The sequence below is a fragment of the Protobothrops mucrosquamatus genome, unplaced genomic scaffold (assembly GCF_001527695.2).
Source record: "Protobothrops mucrosquamatus isolate PMUCROS unplaced genomic scaffold, P.Mucros_1.0 scaffold1626, whole genome shotgun sequence".
Lineage (NCBI taxonomy): Eukaryota > Metazoa > Chordata > Lepidosauria > Squamata > Viperidae > Protobothrops > Protobothrops mucrosquamatus.
Genome location: NW_015387786.1, coordinates 322,024 through 336,912, shown reverse-complemented (window position 1 = coordinate 336,912; position 14,889 = coordinate 322,024). Strand labels below are relative to the sequence as shown.

Genomic DNA, 14,889 nt, shown 5'->3' with positions numbered 1-14,889 from the left:
TAGAACAGTATGTAGCTGCAGAGATGTTGTTTCTTAAGGCTATGCTAATCGTTCACAATTCTCAAAAGTGAAGATATGCATTTACCAAGCTAAAGGCAGGCAAGCACTCACTATGCAGTTTTTGTGCAAATCACTCTTTCTTTCTTTCCCCACCTCCGCTTTTTTTGGCAACACAGTAAGTACAAAATAAATAAATACTTCCTCCCCCCCTATCTTGTAAGCTTTTCTGGTCTTTAAAACTATCCACCTTTAAAGGCTTCTGACAATCAAGTTTTCAGTTTATTTACTAAAATATATGCATTGATCTGTTGGAATCCAGCAAATGCCATTTGGCTTTTATATTAATTTATGTAATACTGGTAATAGTCACTGTTAAATATCTTATACATTCGTTCATCTCCTAAGTATTCTGGAGGCATTTACTTTTTTTTAACGAAAGACATACTTAAGACTTAAGAGTGGTGATCAGATCATCTTAATAATATATTTCAAATGGGGCAGGAAACCACTATCTTGGGTAGTATGCTGAAGACCACATTCAAAGAGTGGGGCTAAGAAATGAACAGTCAGGTGAAAAATACCCTATATATTAATATAGACCTTGCTTACCAGCTGCCTTGTGCAATGACCATTTGAAGTTATGATAGTGCTGAAAAAATAACTCTGCAATCAAGGCACACTTTTACAACCTTTACAGTTCGTCAGTCATGCGATCACCATTACAATCAGTATGCACTGTCCTGTGGCTGAATGATACTTTTTCTCATCCACTGTCCCTTACAGAGCAGAGAGATTGGAGAGGAAGGGATTACAAGAGAGTAAGCAGGCACACAATGACCAATACACATCAAAAACAAGCAGTCCCAAATGCACTACACAAATAGCCAGTGTATTCTCCACTGTCTGTCTGCTTACTCACCTGTAATTTCTCTCTGCTTGGAGGGGGAGAAGTGAAATAAACAGATCAGGAATAGGAGAGATTGCCTAAAAGTATTGCTTATTTTTTCTCTCTCTCTCCTTCCCTACTCTACTTGTTTAAGCAATTTATCTGGTTTGTGGGGGTGGAGAAAGTAAGTGATGTTATATATGTGTGTTGGTGCATATGTTTGGAACTTGGAAAGAATACTCTGCTTTCAAATAGTTTGCTATGAAAATATAGTTCTGTGCCTGTGTATCATGGGCTAATAATCAAGGTGGAATTTAATGGCCAAGGTGGAATTGTAATTTTCATTTTCTCTGGTCAAGAGCTGCAGTCTTTGCCAAGATCAGGCAATACAAACTTTGGAAGCATTCTTGAAAGTAATTTATGACTCTGGCCCTCAGACACTTTAGCACTTAATTTCCAAATAATCACCCTGAAGGAGGACTTAATTGTGAGCTGCTGCTACTGCTGCTGCTGCTGCTGTGAGATTCAAAAAATGCTAGTCCAGCATAGAAAATTATTTAAGGCTATTGGTCACAGTAGGAGGTTCAGAAGCACGTTTTCAAAACTTCTTCAAAACAATTTTGGGGGAGATTTTATATGATTGCCATAGCAGGGCTAGTTAATAATTTTATTGAATTATTTTGGAAACGCCCATCTCCCTCTCAGAGGGATTCCATGTGGTATACAATAAAACACTAAAATATAAGCACAGTATATAAAAGTTAAGATTTAAAAAGAAGCAAGAATGATAAAAAAACAATGTTACATTAATTAAAAGAATGGGGGTGCTCCCTTGTGATCCCCAGGCAAGAGCCATGATTTCACACCTTTTCAGAAAGCTGGGAGAGTGGGGGGCTTGCCTTACCTCTGGGAATACAACATTCCACTGGGGGGGCTCTTTTCCTGGACCCTGACATTCAGCATTGTTTAACTGACAGTGTCTGCAACATACCTTCCCTGCATGACTGGGTGGGACAGACTGATATAATGGGACAAAGACGGTTCTGTAAGTAGCCAAACCCCCTGCTTGTATAAGACTAATAATGAAATACTTGATTAACAAAACAGCCAAGATTTCTCTCCCTGACAAAAATAATAATAAAAATAAAACTCAGTCTCTCAGATGTGGTCAGTTTTCCCATTTTACTTTTTGTAAAACACACACACTTTGTTTATTTATTTCTTTGTTTGTTTATTGATAGCTAAGTAGACTTTCAAATTTGGTTGTAGCCTCTCATCATTTTTACTTTATAAAAATACTGTGTGGGGAAAAAAAATGAAACCATGTGGGGCAAGGAGCCATATGGGAAAAACAAAAGCATCTGCTAGTTTATGTTGCCTGTGCAAATACAAGATTTCAGTAACTTGATTCAATATAAGCTTGTTCATACCTAGGAAGCTGTAGGCAGTTTACAGAATCTGGATATTGCAGTGATCCGTTATTCTCCATTCCAAATACACTACAGTCCCTTGCAAAGTACTGCCAGTCTTCCCAACCAATTGAAGGTTGCTTTTTTCTTCGTATTCGGATTGCTTCAGGCTGAGGGCTGAAGAACTGGATTATAACATAAAACACCTGCAAATCAACAGCAAAATATGAATTGATTTGGAAGTCTTACATAAAATCAGAAATAAATCTTTAAGGTCATAAAGTCCAAACCTCTGCTCAATGTAAGATCTCCTAAAAGTATGTCTGATCTGACCTTTCACTCTGTGTTGTAGGACCTTCGGTGAAGGAGAAGTCAACATGTCACATGGCAGCCTGTTTCCACTACCAATTCATCCTGACATCTAGCCTAAAGCAACTTCCTTGTAATTTTAACTCACTGGTTCTGGTTCTGCTCCCCAGGTCAACAGGAAATAAATCCAGTCCCTCTTCTGTGTGACATACTTCCAGGTTTTTAAAGATTATGATCCTCTCCTCTCAGGTATCTTTTCTCTGAGCTAAACATACCCATTAAATGTTCCTCACAGGGCTCAATTTCCATAAGCCTCACCATTCAGTTAGCTCTTCTTGGTATCTCTTTTCTGAATTTTCTCTAATCAGTTATTGTTCTTTCTGAACAATAACAGTAACTTCACATTTGCACTTACTGCAAATGTTGACTTCACATTTATGCCTGTTGCATGCTGACTCTTTATTGTTCAACATTTCAATAAAAACTATTCAAGTCTTAATTACAAAAATATGAGATTTTTAAAAAAATAACTATTCAAACTTATAAAAATTGTAATAGATATTCTCAGATTTTTTTAATCCTTATTCCATTTAGAGAAAAAAAAAACAAATCCAAATACCAGAACTCCAAAGCCCTTTTTTGAGTGGGCAGGGGGTGGGGGGAGGAAATAATCCAATCTGACAGTGCAACTCGTTTAAATAAATGAGTCAAGCAAACCAAGAAAACATCCTGGATTTTTGTTTCATGTACATGAAAGTTAAGATAACATTTCTTATTTGTCTTTTACTTTCTTACTGAATTTATGTATGTCTTATTTATAGGAGAATTTTGTAAGTTTGGAAGATGTCATCAGTTCTGCAATTTTGTTAAATAAAGATACAGCAACACTAATGATAATGCAGTATGTCTTTTACTATTCTTGAAAAAAAAATATCCATAGCATTCAACTCAGGTAAACTGGATTCATGTGACTGATAGTAGACAATAGCACCAATAGAAGAACTTATGTAATTGTTTATGCTATTTTTGTTTACCAAACTGTGCTACAATCTCTGATATTAATGGGAAAATCAGATCTTTGACTATAGAAAGTGGAAATAAAGGACCATCACAAATGTTTTGTTGTTGTTATCATATGTACCAAACACAATAACATTATGTTATTCATAATGTATTCCTTAAACTATTTTATGGAAATGTTTTATAACCAGAAGTAGTTCTTCTGGAAAAGAAAAGATTACATCAAAAATCCTAGGCTAACATCGAAAAACTTTTCTATAGTTAACTACCAACAAAGGATCAAAGTGAAAGTAATACCAAAGCAGGAGTAATTCTACTCATATGTTCAGTGATCATAAGTGAACTCTAGTGCTCTATATTCTTGAGCATTTATTACACCCTATGCCAGGTATTCTCAACCTATGGTCCATGGCCCGGTACTGGTCCGTGGCCTCTTGGCTACAGGGCCCCGGGAATAGCTGGCAAGACCCCCCAACTCACAGTATGCACGGGGATGCTAGCACTGCAGCCAGTGTCACACAGACACCAGCAGCCCGTTTGTGCATGTGTGCGGGTGCCAGCACACGCGGCATGGGTGCGTGTGACCCATTTGCACATGTGCATGGGTGCCAGCATGCACCGTGGAGGCATGTGCCCCACTTGCCACTGTCATGCACACATCCATTTGCACATGCACATTTCCCTGCTGCTCCCTTTCCTTCTGGGCCGCCAAGCCGGAAAGGTTGGGGAGCTCTGCCCTATGCTATTACATTGTGCTCAGTCTACCCTCTTGCAGAACAAATGAGTCCTTATTATTAAAATAAAATAAATATTATCGTAAAATAATATTTCACAAGCCATAATGTTGTTGTTTACCTTGTTATACAAAGTAAAACGAAAAAGCCCAAAAGGAAGACAAGTTGCTATCCAATGGATTCCATAAGAAAAGCTAAATATTCAAGATTCTAAGTGCAAACTATTTTTTGACAAAGCAGTTCCCATTTCTGAAGCAAAGTATCCTAAGCAAGAGATTTCTTCGTCCAGCACAGAAGCCTCTTGTAGACTTTGGAATGGCTAACTGATGCTTCGAGATGATATGAAGATATATATTTTTTGTCAAAGCAAAAAGCACTGTTTTATTCACTGTTATAAATTGCAATGGTTCCAATATACATTTTTTTCTACCTTATCCATCATTACAAGATTTCTAAACTGTGTTTGGAAAAACCCAGAATTCTTTATATTTATCATACCACTTCAGTGAACCTGCAGACAGTTTTCCATGAATAATCGGTTGTTTACCAGTACCAATCTGCCATGCAACACTTAATAGCCATATGTCAAGCATCAGTGTTGCATCCCTTGTAATCCAAGTGTGCACACAAGAATTTCCCAAAATTGGGAGATAGGAATTCCTGAATATACAGGAAATCTTCAAAGAGCTAAAAGTGCTAAAAAAAAAATTCATTTAGAGTATCTAAAAACTATTTGAATTCCTGAAGTATTACATTTAAAGAATAGGAGACAAAAAACATGAAAAATGTATATGTTTGCCTTTTTGTGTCTGTATAATTTGACTCCTGGTGACTATGCAGACAAGTCCATGCAATTTTCTTGGTAATGTTTTTCAAAAGTGGTTTGCTATTACAGATAATCCTCAATTTACAATAATTCATTTAGTGACCATTCAAAGTTACAACAGCACTGAAAAAAATGATTGTTTTTCACACTTATGATGGTGGCAGCATTCCCATAGTCATGTGAACAAAATTCAGACACTTGGCAAATGTTTCATACTTATGACTCTTGCTGTGTCCCAAGGTCATGTGATCACCTTTTGCAACCTTCTGCCAAGCAAAATCAATGGGCAGCCTTCTGCCAAGCAAAATCACTTAACAACCATGTTACTAACTTAATAACTGCAGTGATTCATGTAACAACTGTGGCAAGAAAGGTCATAAAATGGGGCACAACTCACTTAACAAATGTCTCACTTAGCAACAGAAATTTTAGGCTCAATTGTGGTTATAAGTCAAGCACTATGTGTATTTTCTTCCTAGGCTGGCACAAAGTCTCCAGCTGGCTTTATTGATAAAGCAGGACTAAGACTCAGGGTGTTTGGTTCCTAGCCCAGTGATTTTAACTACTACACCAAACTGCTTGTCATGTGTTTATCTCCACTCAACAGAAACCAATGATACCAAAATAATTAACTCAGAATTTATTTTTCATTGATCCTTATTTCATTTGGAATATGCTTGAATGTTTTGTTAATGAAAACAGAAGATAAGAAAGGAGAACTTTAAACTCACCTGGAACTGTCCATTTTCTAAGTCAATGGTGATGGTTACTCCATGACGTAGATGTTCAGTGGTGCTAAATATAGATGAAATCCATGTAGTTCCAATATCATTATCATTGATATAGCTTAAAGGGTGAGCTTCAGGGTTTAGTCTGAGCACTCTGTCATTAGTTGTGTCGTCTGCACCATTAGGAATGCAATACCTCTGAACCAAAGGATGTACCCTTGGGTGACTTCCAGGACAGCGACATTCTGATTGAATACGAAGTTGAGGAAATTTTCCAGACCATATTTCAAAAATGTCTCTAGAATAATAGAAATAAATAAGAAATCAGTAAGGCACATCACAAAGAAATGAGCAAGGGTAATTTTTAAATGCCTAGATACACGATTATGCACAAATGTCCTATCCAAGGACTTGCAGACAAAACCACCAGACTGGTAGGCACAAAAGACACAGTGTTCTCAATTATGGCCCAGTTTTTACAAAAGGATTTTTCTAATGGAAGCTAATTGATCTCCATTCTGTTTTCAAACAGGCTTTAAAGAACTGCTTTTAACTGAAAAGCACAAGTAATCCTCAGTTAATGATAGTAATTGGGACCAGAGTTTTCTTTGTTAAGCAATGCGACCGTAAAACTCAATGTCATGTGACTGCAGCTCTTAGCAAAGGCAATGCGGGCACTCCCCATTGCTATCATTAAGTGAGGATTGCAGGTCGTTAAGCAAGTCCCAGGTGGCTTGGAGGCAGGCCAGAAGGTAGGTCAAGGTCCAGCATGTGGTGCAAGTGTGGTGGGGCCAGCTGCTGCCATACAGGGGAAGATGTGTAAGCAGCTTGTAAGGCATGATGTGTTCCTGATGCGGTGGCAGGCAGGGGAAAGTGCGAACAGCTTCCTGGAGCAACTTAAGACCTTCCCTGCCAGCTTCCCCATTGATTTTGCTTGTGGGAAGCCAGGAGTAAAGACGGCCAATGACAATAACATGACTGCAAGATTCTGCAACTATCATAGGGGTGAGACAGTTGCCAAGCATCCAGATTGTTATTGTGTAACCGCAGGAGCGCTATGATGGCTGGAACTTTGAGAACTAGTCATAAATCTCCTTTTTCAACACTGTCATAACTTTCATTGTCACTGAATGAGTGGGGTTAAGCATGGACTACCTGAAAATTCAACATTATTGTGCAAATAATCATTTTAAGTTTAGTTGTCCTTTATTGTACTTCTTGGTTTTCACTAAAAAAAAATAAGAGCTTAGGTTTATTGCTTATTAAGTTATTAATTTATTTATGCACTTTTTGGGACAGGTTTCACTATCTAAAGAGCAGTATGGACAAATTTAAACCATCAATATCCAAAATATATTAATACAGCCAGTTCTAACATGAATTTGTGGGTAAAAAGTTTATAAATAGGAAAGGAGATATCTTTTGCTACAAAATTGTTGCTATGAGTCACCAATTGCTGGATTTTGAAAAATTAATATTTGCAGTAATGCAATCCAACATGCCACACAAACAGTAATGGCACACTAAATAATCCTTTCAAAGGCATTCAGTCATTTATTTATTTTTTTATGCTGTGTGATCTTCAAAGCACCACACCAGAGTCTTATGGGAAGTGCTTTGTATGTGTCTTATAGATACAGATATATGTTTCATCTAATCTATTTCTCCTGCTTATAAAATGTAACATTTTTGACAGAAAAGGAAGGAGGGACTGCACAAAAGTTTTGAAGGCAAACATAGGCTTTCCATGTTCTACAACAGTTGAGCGTGTTTACAGTGTTTCAACGTGAATGTTTTACATGAGATTTAGGGAGATGTCATAAAGAAATCAGTTGTGCTTTAGGAAAATCTCACAACATATGGATATTATGTGATTGGCGTACAGGGGCTTTTGTTTGTTTGTTTAATTTCTTGCTTAATATCTTGAAAGTACAACTGCTTGAATCCATGCAGCCAATTAAAAGCCTTTTTTGTATTCAGATTGCATGAAGTTATAGTTACACATCCAATGACTTAAAAAAAAAAGCCCAAGAAACCATATTATCATAGTTACATCTTTTTTTTATCTTGATCACTGCATTTTTAAGATCTGTAAAATTGAGAAAGTACCTACCTGTTTGTAAGGGCCATTTGGTACAATCTGAAATCTTGCATCCTCCCGACAAATTGCTCTGAACCTGCAAAAATACATTATAAATAAATAATCCGGTTCCATCAACCAGAAAACAACTCTGTGCTGCTTGAGGAAATCTTAAATTCAACACACAGAGCTCTCTCTTGCACAATTACCTTTTCTGAATGAAACCATCTTGGTTCCGAACAAAACTATGGAGGGCAGTAACTTAATTCTTTTGATTAAAATGATTTATAATAACTTTATGGGAACATTTTGTACCTATCCCTTATCTGATTACAGAGGTGGCAGAAAAACTGGCTCATTAGACAGAAGTAATGAGCCAGTCCATGTGCCATCTCTAATTAGAGAAGAGATATACTGGAGACAACTGTAGGTATCACTTTACGTGATAAAGATTAAAGGTTTATTTTTAAGATTTCTTTCTGTCTTGCATAAGTGTTCTGTATCTGGTATTCAAAATAACAGTGCCAACCACAAGCACTTTGAAACGAGAAAACTTTCAAGTTTTGATGTATAGGAGCTCAGTGGTTTCTGAGAATAAATCAAACTTTCTTCAGGCCAGATGCAGATATATTTAGGCCTCGGCTCCAAATTACAGTTTGTTCTGGATCAGTGATACTCAGCCTTAATAAATCTGCAGAACCAATTCATCACCAAACAGAATTTCAGGGAGCTGCAAAATCACTGAAACCTTATATTGACAGCCATGGTCAGAAAATGGAGGAGGGGATCAATCTCAGCATCACCAAATATTCACTCAGGATTACTTCAATACATTGGCATTTCTGAGACATGTTTTTTTTTTCCTTACTCCTTTTCCTTAGCTTACTAAATGAAACTTTCCCAAAAGTTTTAATATTTGTTTTTTACTGGCAAAGGAACTTAAGTTTCTTATTGCAGAAACAGAATAAAAACAGTTTACAATCCAAACACTTGAAGTAAAAGAGGAATGATGGCCAAAATTAGATGGCCAAAATTAGTAAAATCACATATGTGACAATAGCAATCGCATTTAGACTTATAAATCACTTCATAGTGCTTTGCAGCCCTCTTTAAGCAGTTTACAGCATCAGCATACTGCATCCAACAATCTGGGTCCTCATTTTACTGATCTCAAAAGATGGAAGGCTGAGTCAATCTTAAACTGGTCAGAATTGAACACCTGGCTGCAATATTGCGATACCACATTCTAACCACTGCACCACCATGACAAGATTTTGTTTCTATAATCTATTATTTATCCTCTAAAAACTTGTAGTTCTAACCTAATCACAGGTAAGGAACATATTAGAATATTAGAAAAACAATTCACTTTTGGCTTTCCAACAATAACATCTTCACCCATGGAAGGATGGCAGGCTTGTTCTATTCACTCTTGTCCATCCCTTAAATCAGACATCAAGCAACTCTTCAAGTAGATTGATTGATAGTCTTGACCAAGCTTTTACTTTATCTTGGTGGAGAGAGATGAGTTACTGAATTACATTACCATGCTATTGATGGGTACTAAAAGGAAACTGAGGGTCAGTTTGGTGTAGTGGCTAGGGCATCAGGCTAGAAATCAGAAGACCATGAATTCTAGCTCTGCCTTGGGCATAAAGCCAGCTGGGTGACTTGGGACAATCACTTTCTCTCAGCCCTTGGAAGGAGGAAATGGCAAACCACTTCTAAAAACCCTTGCCAAGAAATCTTCAAGAATTAGACATGATTGAATGCAAGAAAAAAATGGGAAAGGTAAGTTTAGCCAATTATAGTTATATTAAAGTAACATTCTAAACAGAGTACTTGTACCAAGTGCAGTGAATAAAGTGCATGATTTTAAGTACAGTGAGTGACTATGATGACACTATTAAAAGGCTGCATGTTGCAGCATAATGACTTGAAAAAATTCTGACTGCAGAGTCCAGTTACATACATTTCTATCATTTGTCTATAGTAGCTTACAAAATAGACGGAATAATTTATTTATTTTTAAATCTCAGTATTGCTATAGTGAAAATTCTCCTTTTTTTCATCCAACAGATCATATTTTTTGCCCAATTTATCTATTTGAACAATTGCTTTTGCACAGGATGAGGTGCTCGGAATTGTCCTGGCTGATTACCTCCTTCCCAACTGTACTATCAGCTTGCCTTCAGGTAGTCAAAGCTAGGAAATGGTCATACATAGTAATTTGTTTAGGATTATTTTTAGCAACACTTCTAAATTATTGTTGCAGCCTCTGTTAAACAGAAGTAGAAAAGATAAATCAAGCATCTATATATCTAGAGAAAGATGTGAGGCAAAATAGATAATACTAAAACTAATAAGATCTTGTCTCATACACCAGCTTTAACAGTGGTTCAGAAGAAGAAAGTGTAGGAAATTGACATGTCAATACCAAGAGATAGTAGAATAGAAGACAAAGAATTGAGGCAGATAAAAAAGTATCAAGATCTGAAAAATAAAATAATGAAAAACTGTTATTACAAATTCTTTTATTTCAGCTTCATTTTTATTCTACCTCCTTTATCCAAGCTGCATTCATGTTGTATTTGAAGGCCAGCACCAGCTAAAGAACTGGCAGCTCTGATTTCACACTGTTGTCTACACTCTGGATAGGAAGACCATCAAAATAAAGACAACGAATCATGCCCTTCATCCACAGAGTGACATTGAGAGACTCTGCTTACCAAGGTGGGTGTGGAATATCTGCAAGAACTACTGGGATCACAAAATAGACAAAATCACAGAAAATGAAGAAGCTAAAAAGTGCTCTGGGATTTTAGATTTCAAAGAGACAATAAACATTCATATAACACCCAGAGGTAACAAATGTTGATAAGAAAGATAAAGAGCTGGATAGTGCACATTGCAGTATCTGGAAACAGCAGAATAGAAGAGAAAGAACTGGGGGGGATCACAAAAGACAAAAAAATCTGCAAATAGAAATAGAATAACTATGGCAAGTTTGCTTTGCAAGAAAGCAAAAAAAGTATCAATAGTAATAGGCTCCTTAGGTATAATCCCAAAACCTTTGGAGCACCACTTGGACACCATTGGCATTGACAAAATTACCATCAGTCAATTATAAAAGGCAGCTTTACTCGGAACAGCTTACATCCTGCAACTATACCTTTAATACCATCAAACATCAACATCTGCCTATCCCAGGTTTTTGGGAAGGGTTCAATAGATGGATAAAAGTGTGAAATCTAGTCTAAACATCTGGCTAACTGTGTGACGAACCATAATGATAATAGTGAGGTTGTTGAACATCACATTGCCATGCAATCTATTTTTTTAGCTATTATTATATGTCTGTCCATTCAAGAATTTCCATCAAAACCACTCACCGTTTAAATTTTGCCCAATTCTCCATACACCACCAACAGATGGATCTGCTATTAGCCCTGTGAGAATTCTGGAATCAAAGGCTGTATCGTCATCTTCCAAACCATTTATAAAGAAACTAATTCTGTTGTGATGAACCTATAAGTTGACATGTGCAAGAGAAAGTCTTGTAAAAAACAATAATCCTACAAGTTTCTGTCAAATTAGCTTGGAATATACCATGTTTCCCTGAAAATAAGATCCAATTGGAAAATAAGCCCTAGCATGATTTTTCAGGATGCTCGTAATATAAACCCTACTCCCAAAATAAGCCCCAGTTAAGATCATCAGCCAGATGGATGCATTTAGTACCGTATTTCCCTAAAAATAAGACTTAACCAGAAAATAAGCCCTGTTGCGTCTTTTGGAGCAGACCCTGTCTTATTTTCAGAGAAACACGGTACTGTACCAACCGTTTCAGTATAATCAAGCAAAGAACAGCAATTTGTATTTATTAATCATTTCCCATTCGAAAAAAATTAAATTCATTTATGAAAACAGAAATATGCTCAATAGCTAAATTAAGGAAGCCTCAAAAGTTCAAAATGGAATAAAATTAAAAAATATTTTTAATTCCAAGAATTTCACATATAATATTAATAACATTTAGCACTAGCGTAATGTGGTCATCTCTGTACCTATGGTATATCTATTGGTCTTTTGATGATCATTAAAAATCTATGAAACAATATTTATTTATTACATTTATATAGCCACACATCTCATTGAAAAGTGACTCTAGGCAGCAGACAATTAAAAAATAATCATAAAATCAAAATATTAAAACAAGTAGAATTAGCAAACATCAACAATATTATTAGTAACAAGTTGGCTGGGAAAAAGTATGTAAAAAGTAATGCAGCCATTTCATTAAATCATCATATCCTTGTGATCCCCAAGCCTGCTGGCACAACCATGCTTTCAAGGATTTCTGCAAGGATAACAAGGATGGGGCCAAAGGTGCTTTTTCAAGAGATAACTGGACTTTTTCTGTTTTTTTCCTTGAAGATGTTTTGCTTCTCATCCAAGAAGCTTCTTCAGTTCTGATTGAATGGTGGGGAATGGAAGAATTTATGATCCTTGCAGTCATCTGGTCATTAGCACTCTTTCTGAGAATCGTTGACGCCACTTGGAGGTTTATCTGTGCCCTCAGGATGTGGAGAGGTTCCCCTCAGAAGAAGCCAAAAGAAAATATATTGAAGATTATCCTGCAATATTCCTCTGCCTCCTATGAGTATAGGATGACTGTTGTTAAGCATTCCAGTCATACTTTATAACTTCATTGTTTAGTGATAGAGCAGGGGGTTGGACTAGATGATCTCCAAGGTCCCTTCGAACTTTATTTTAAAAAAGTCCAATTCCAATTGCTATTGTAAATCAAGGATTAGCTGTATATAAAGGGTACATTTTCACAATGGAAGTGATCTCCGTTCATAGATGTAATGACAAGTAGCACTCTCCTATAGTATCCCTATCTTCTATCATACGTTAAAGTCCATGAGTCAAACATAATTACAATTAGCATGATTAATAGCAGGATATTAGTTTCCCTTAAGCTACTTTTTTGCAGGTTTCAATTTAGGCAAAATCACAGATCATGGTGTATTGAAAGGAATTGTGAATAAACTTTCAATGGTGTGCACAAAGGAAACATTTAATTTGAAATAACTGAATTTTAGCCATAATTTACCAATTTCACTTTCTAGCACTTTGGGGGAAAATCATGGAGTAAAGGGCACATTAACTCTTAATAAATTGTTTAATCCAGTTTAATGTATAGCAATTTCCTTTAAAGTCATTTCAGAATTTAGAAAATACATAGTCTGATATACAACTTTAAAAAGACCTGATAAACAGGAAGACACTTGAAATTGCAACATCTGCATTTTCTCTTATATTCTGTAACTATCTATTTCTTTATTTATTCAGTGCTTCTGATTTTTTCTAGACCAGTTTTTTTACTGCAGAACAAGCAAAACAATGAACACATTTCTTCCCATGAAGATAGTAACCTTTTGAACTAATGTTGATACACAGCAGTCGGATTCTACCTGTCTGTGGTGTTCATCAGATGATGTGTGTTGTAGCTCAGTTGTGTTAGCCATATTTGGCTATGCAATGTAAAGGATCTAAATGGGAATAAAATATTTTCCAACTAATAATATAGATATGAAAAGTCTGACAACTAATTTTTGCCCCATACTTGCTAGCTAATGCTTTTGTGAGTTTACAACCAAGCTTGACTCTCCAACTCCACTAATTCATTTTACCAAACCTCCCGAGATTCCCACGTTCTCCCTGAAGATTAGCTACATGTTTTTCTTCTCAGCAATGTTGTTCATTTTTCATTTTAGAATTTTAATCCTAAATTTTGGGTACTTTACTTTTCCAGTTACTGTGTTCCATGAATCTCTTTCAAACTTCTTTTTTGCTACAAGAAAATCCATCTTATATCCAAATTCACTTCCAGGAAAGCCCTGTAATGGTTTCAATCTGGTATAACATTATTTACCTAATTTGGGATTGAGGTGTGTTTCATGCAGGAAGTGTAGTGAGATTATTCACAAATATGATATTGACATGGTGCGTAATATGAAAAGATAAGTGCTGTTTTAATTAAACAAATAAAGAATGATACTGTTTAGTATACCATGCTAACAGTTCCTAGATCTCTCTAACCTAATCTGAGCTCTATTGTTAACAAACAATGTGTTAATAGCCAGGCCCCAATTTTTATGTAAATCGGGGAGAGAAAGGGGAAATTAATGAAAAGAGCAACTGCACATTTCATGCCTCAAGGGAAGAAAACATAGCATATCCCACGCAACTTTCTACATTATCGGAACCAGTTATAGTGAAAAGATTAGTTGAATATCATAAAATTACTGCTGAAAAACTTTAGATGATTCAGTGATAAAAGCAATTCCAGAGACACCATCACTCTTATAAAGTTGCCCATGGTGCCTACAAAAATCTTCCTTTAAATTGAGTTGACTCCAGGAGATAACACTGATTGGCAACATATATAAGTGATTTACTACTGCCATCTTCTGGGATGTGTTCTGACTTCCCATGTAGGCTACAAGCTGTATTCCCTGGTGGCTTCCGATCCAAGTACAGACTAGATCTGATCCTACTTTGCTTTTGTTAGATAAGCCAAATTCAGCTAAGTGCTACCAATGATGTCAACGCTGCTAATATTGGATATTATTGCTTTGACACTAGACCTAAATTCAAGATAACTACTGTTTCCCTTCCTCTTGTTTTCTATTTCATATTATACTGTAAGCTTTTCTAGGCAGTTTTATCCTTTTGCTTCTGGTAATGTATTGTTCATTAAAACGCTAGTGTTGAGTGTGTATAATGTTCTCCCTCTCTATGTATATGTGTATATGTATATGTAGATATATATATATATTCATACATACATACATACACACACATATATTCATACATACATATTTCAAT

General features: G+C 36.1%; 1 protein-coding gene across 1 annotated transcript in view; it reads right to left on the bottom strand.

The window, feature by feature from the left end:
- LOC107293460 (usherin-like) overlaps nt 1-14,889 on the bottom strand; it is a gene marked incomplete at its 3' end in the record, with an annotated part of 212,151 nt that overhangs the window by 165,017 nt on the left and 32,245 nt on the right. Inside the window, exons 3-6 of the mRNA XM_015822612.1 lie at nt 11,385-11,520; nt 8,026-8,089; nt 5,916-6,210; nt 2,317-2,501 (exon numbers count right to left, since the gene is read on the bottom strand). Of these exons, the coding sequence (XP_015678098.1) occupies nt 2,317-2,501; nt 5,916-6,210; nt 8,026-8,089; nt 11,385-11,520 (680 nt within the window). The remainder of the gene's footprint in view (nt 1-2,316; nt 2,502-5,915; nt 6,211-8,025; nt 8,090-11,384; nt 11,521-14,889) is intronic.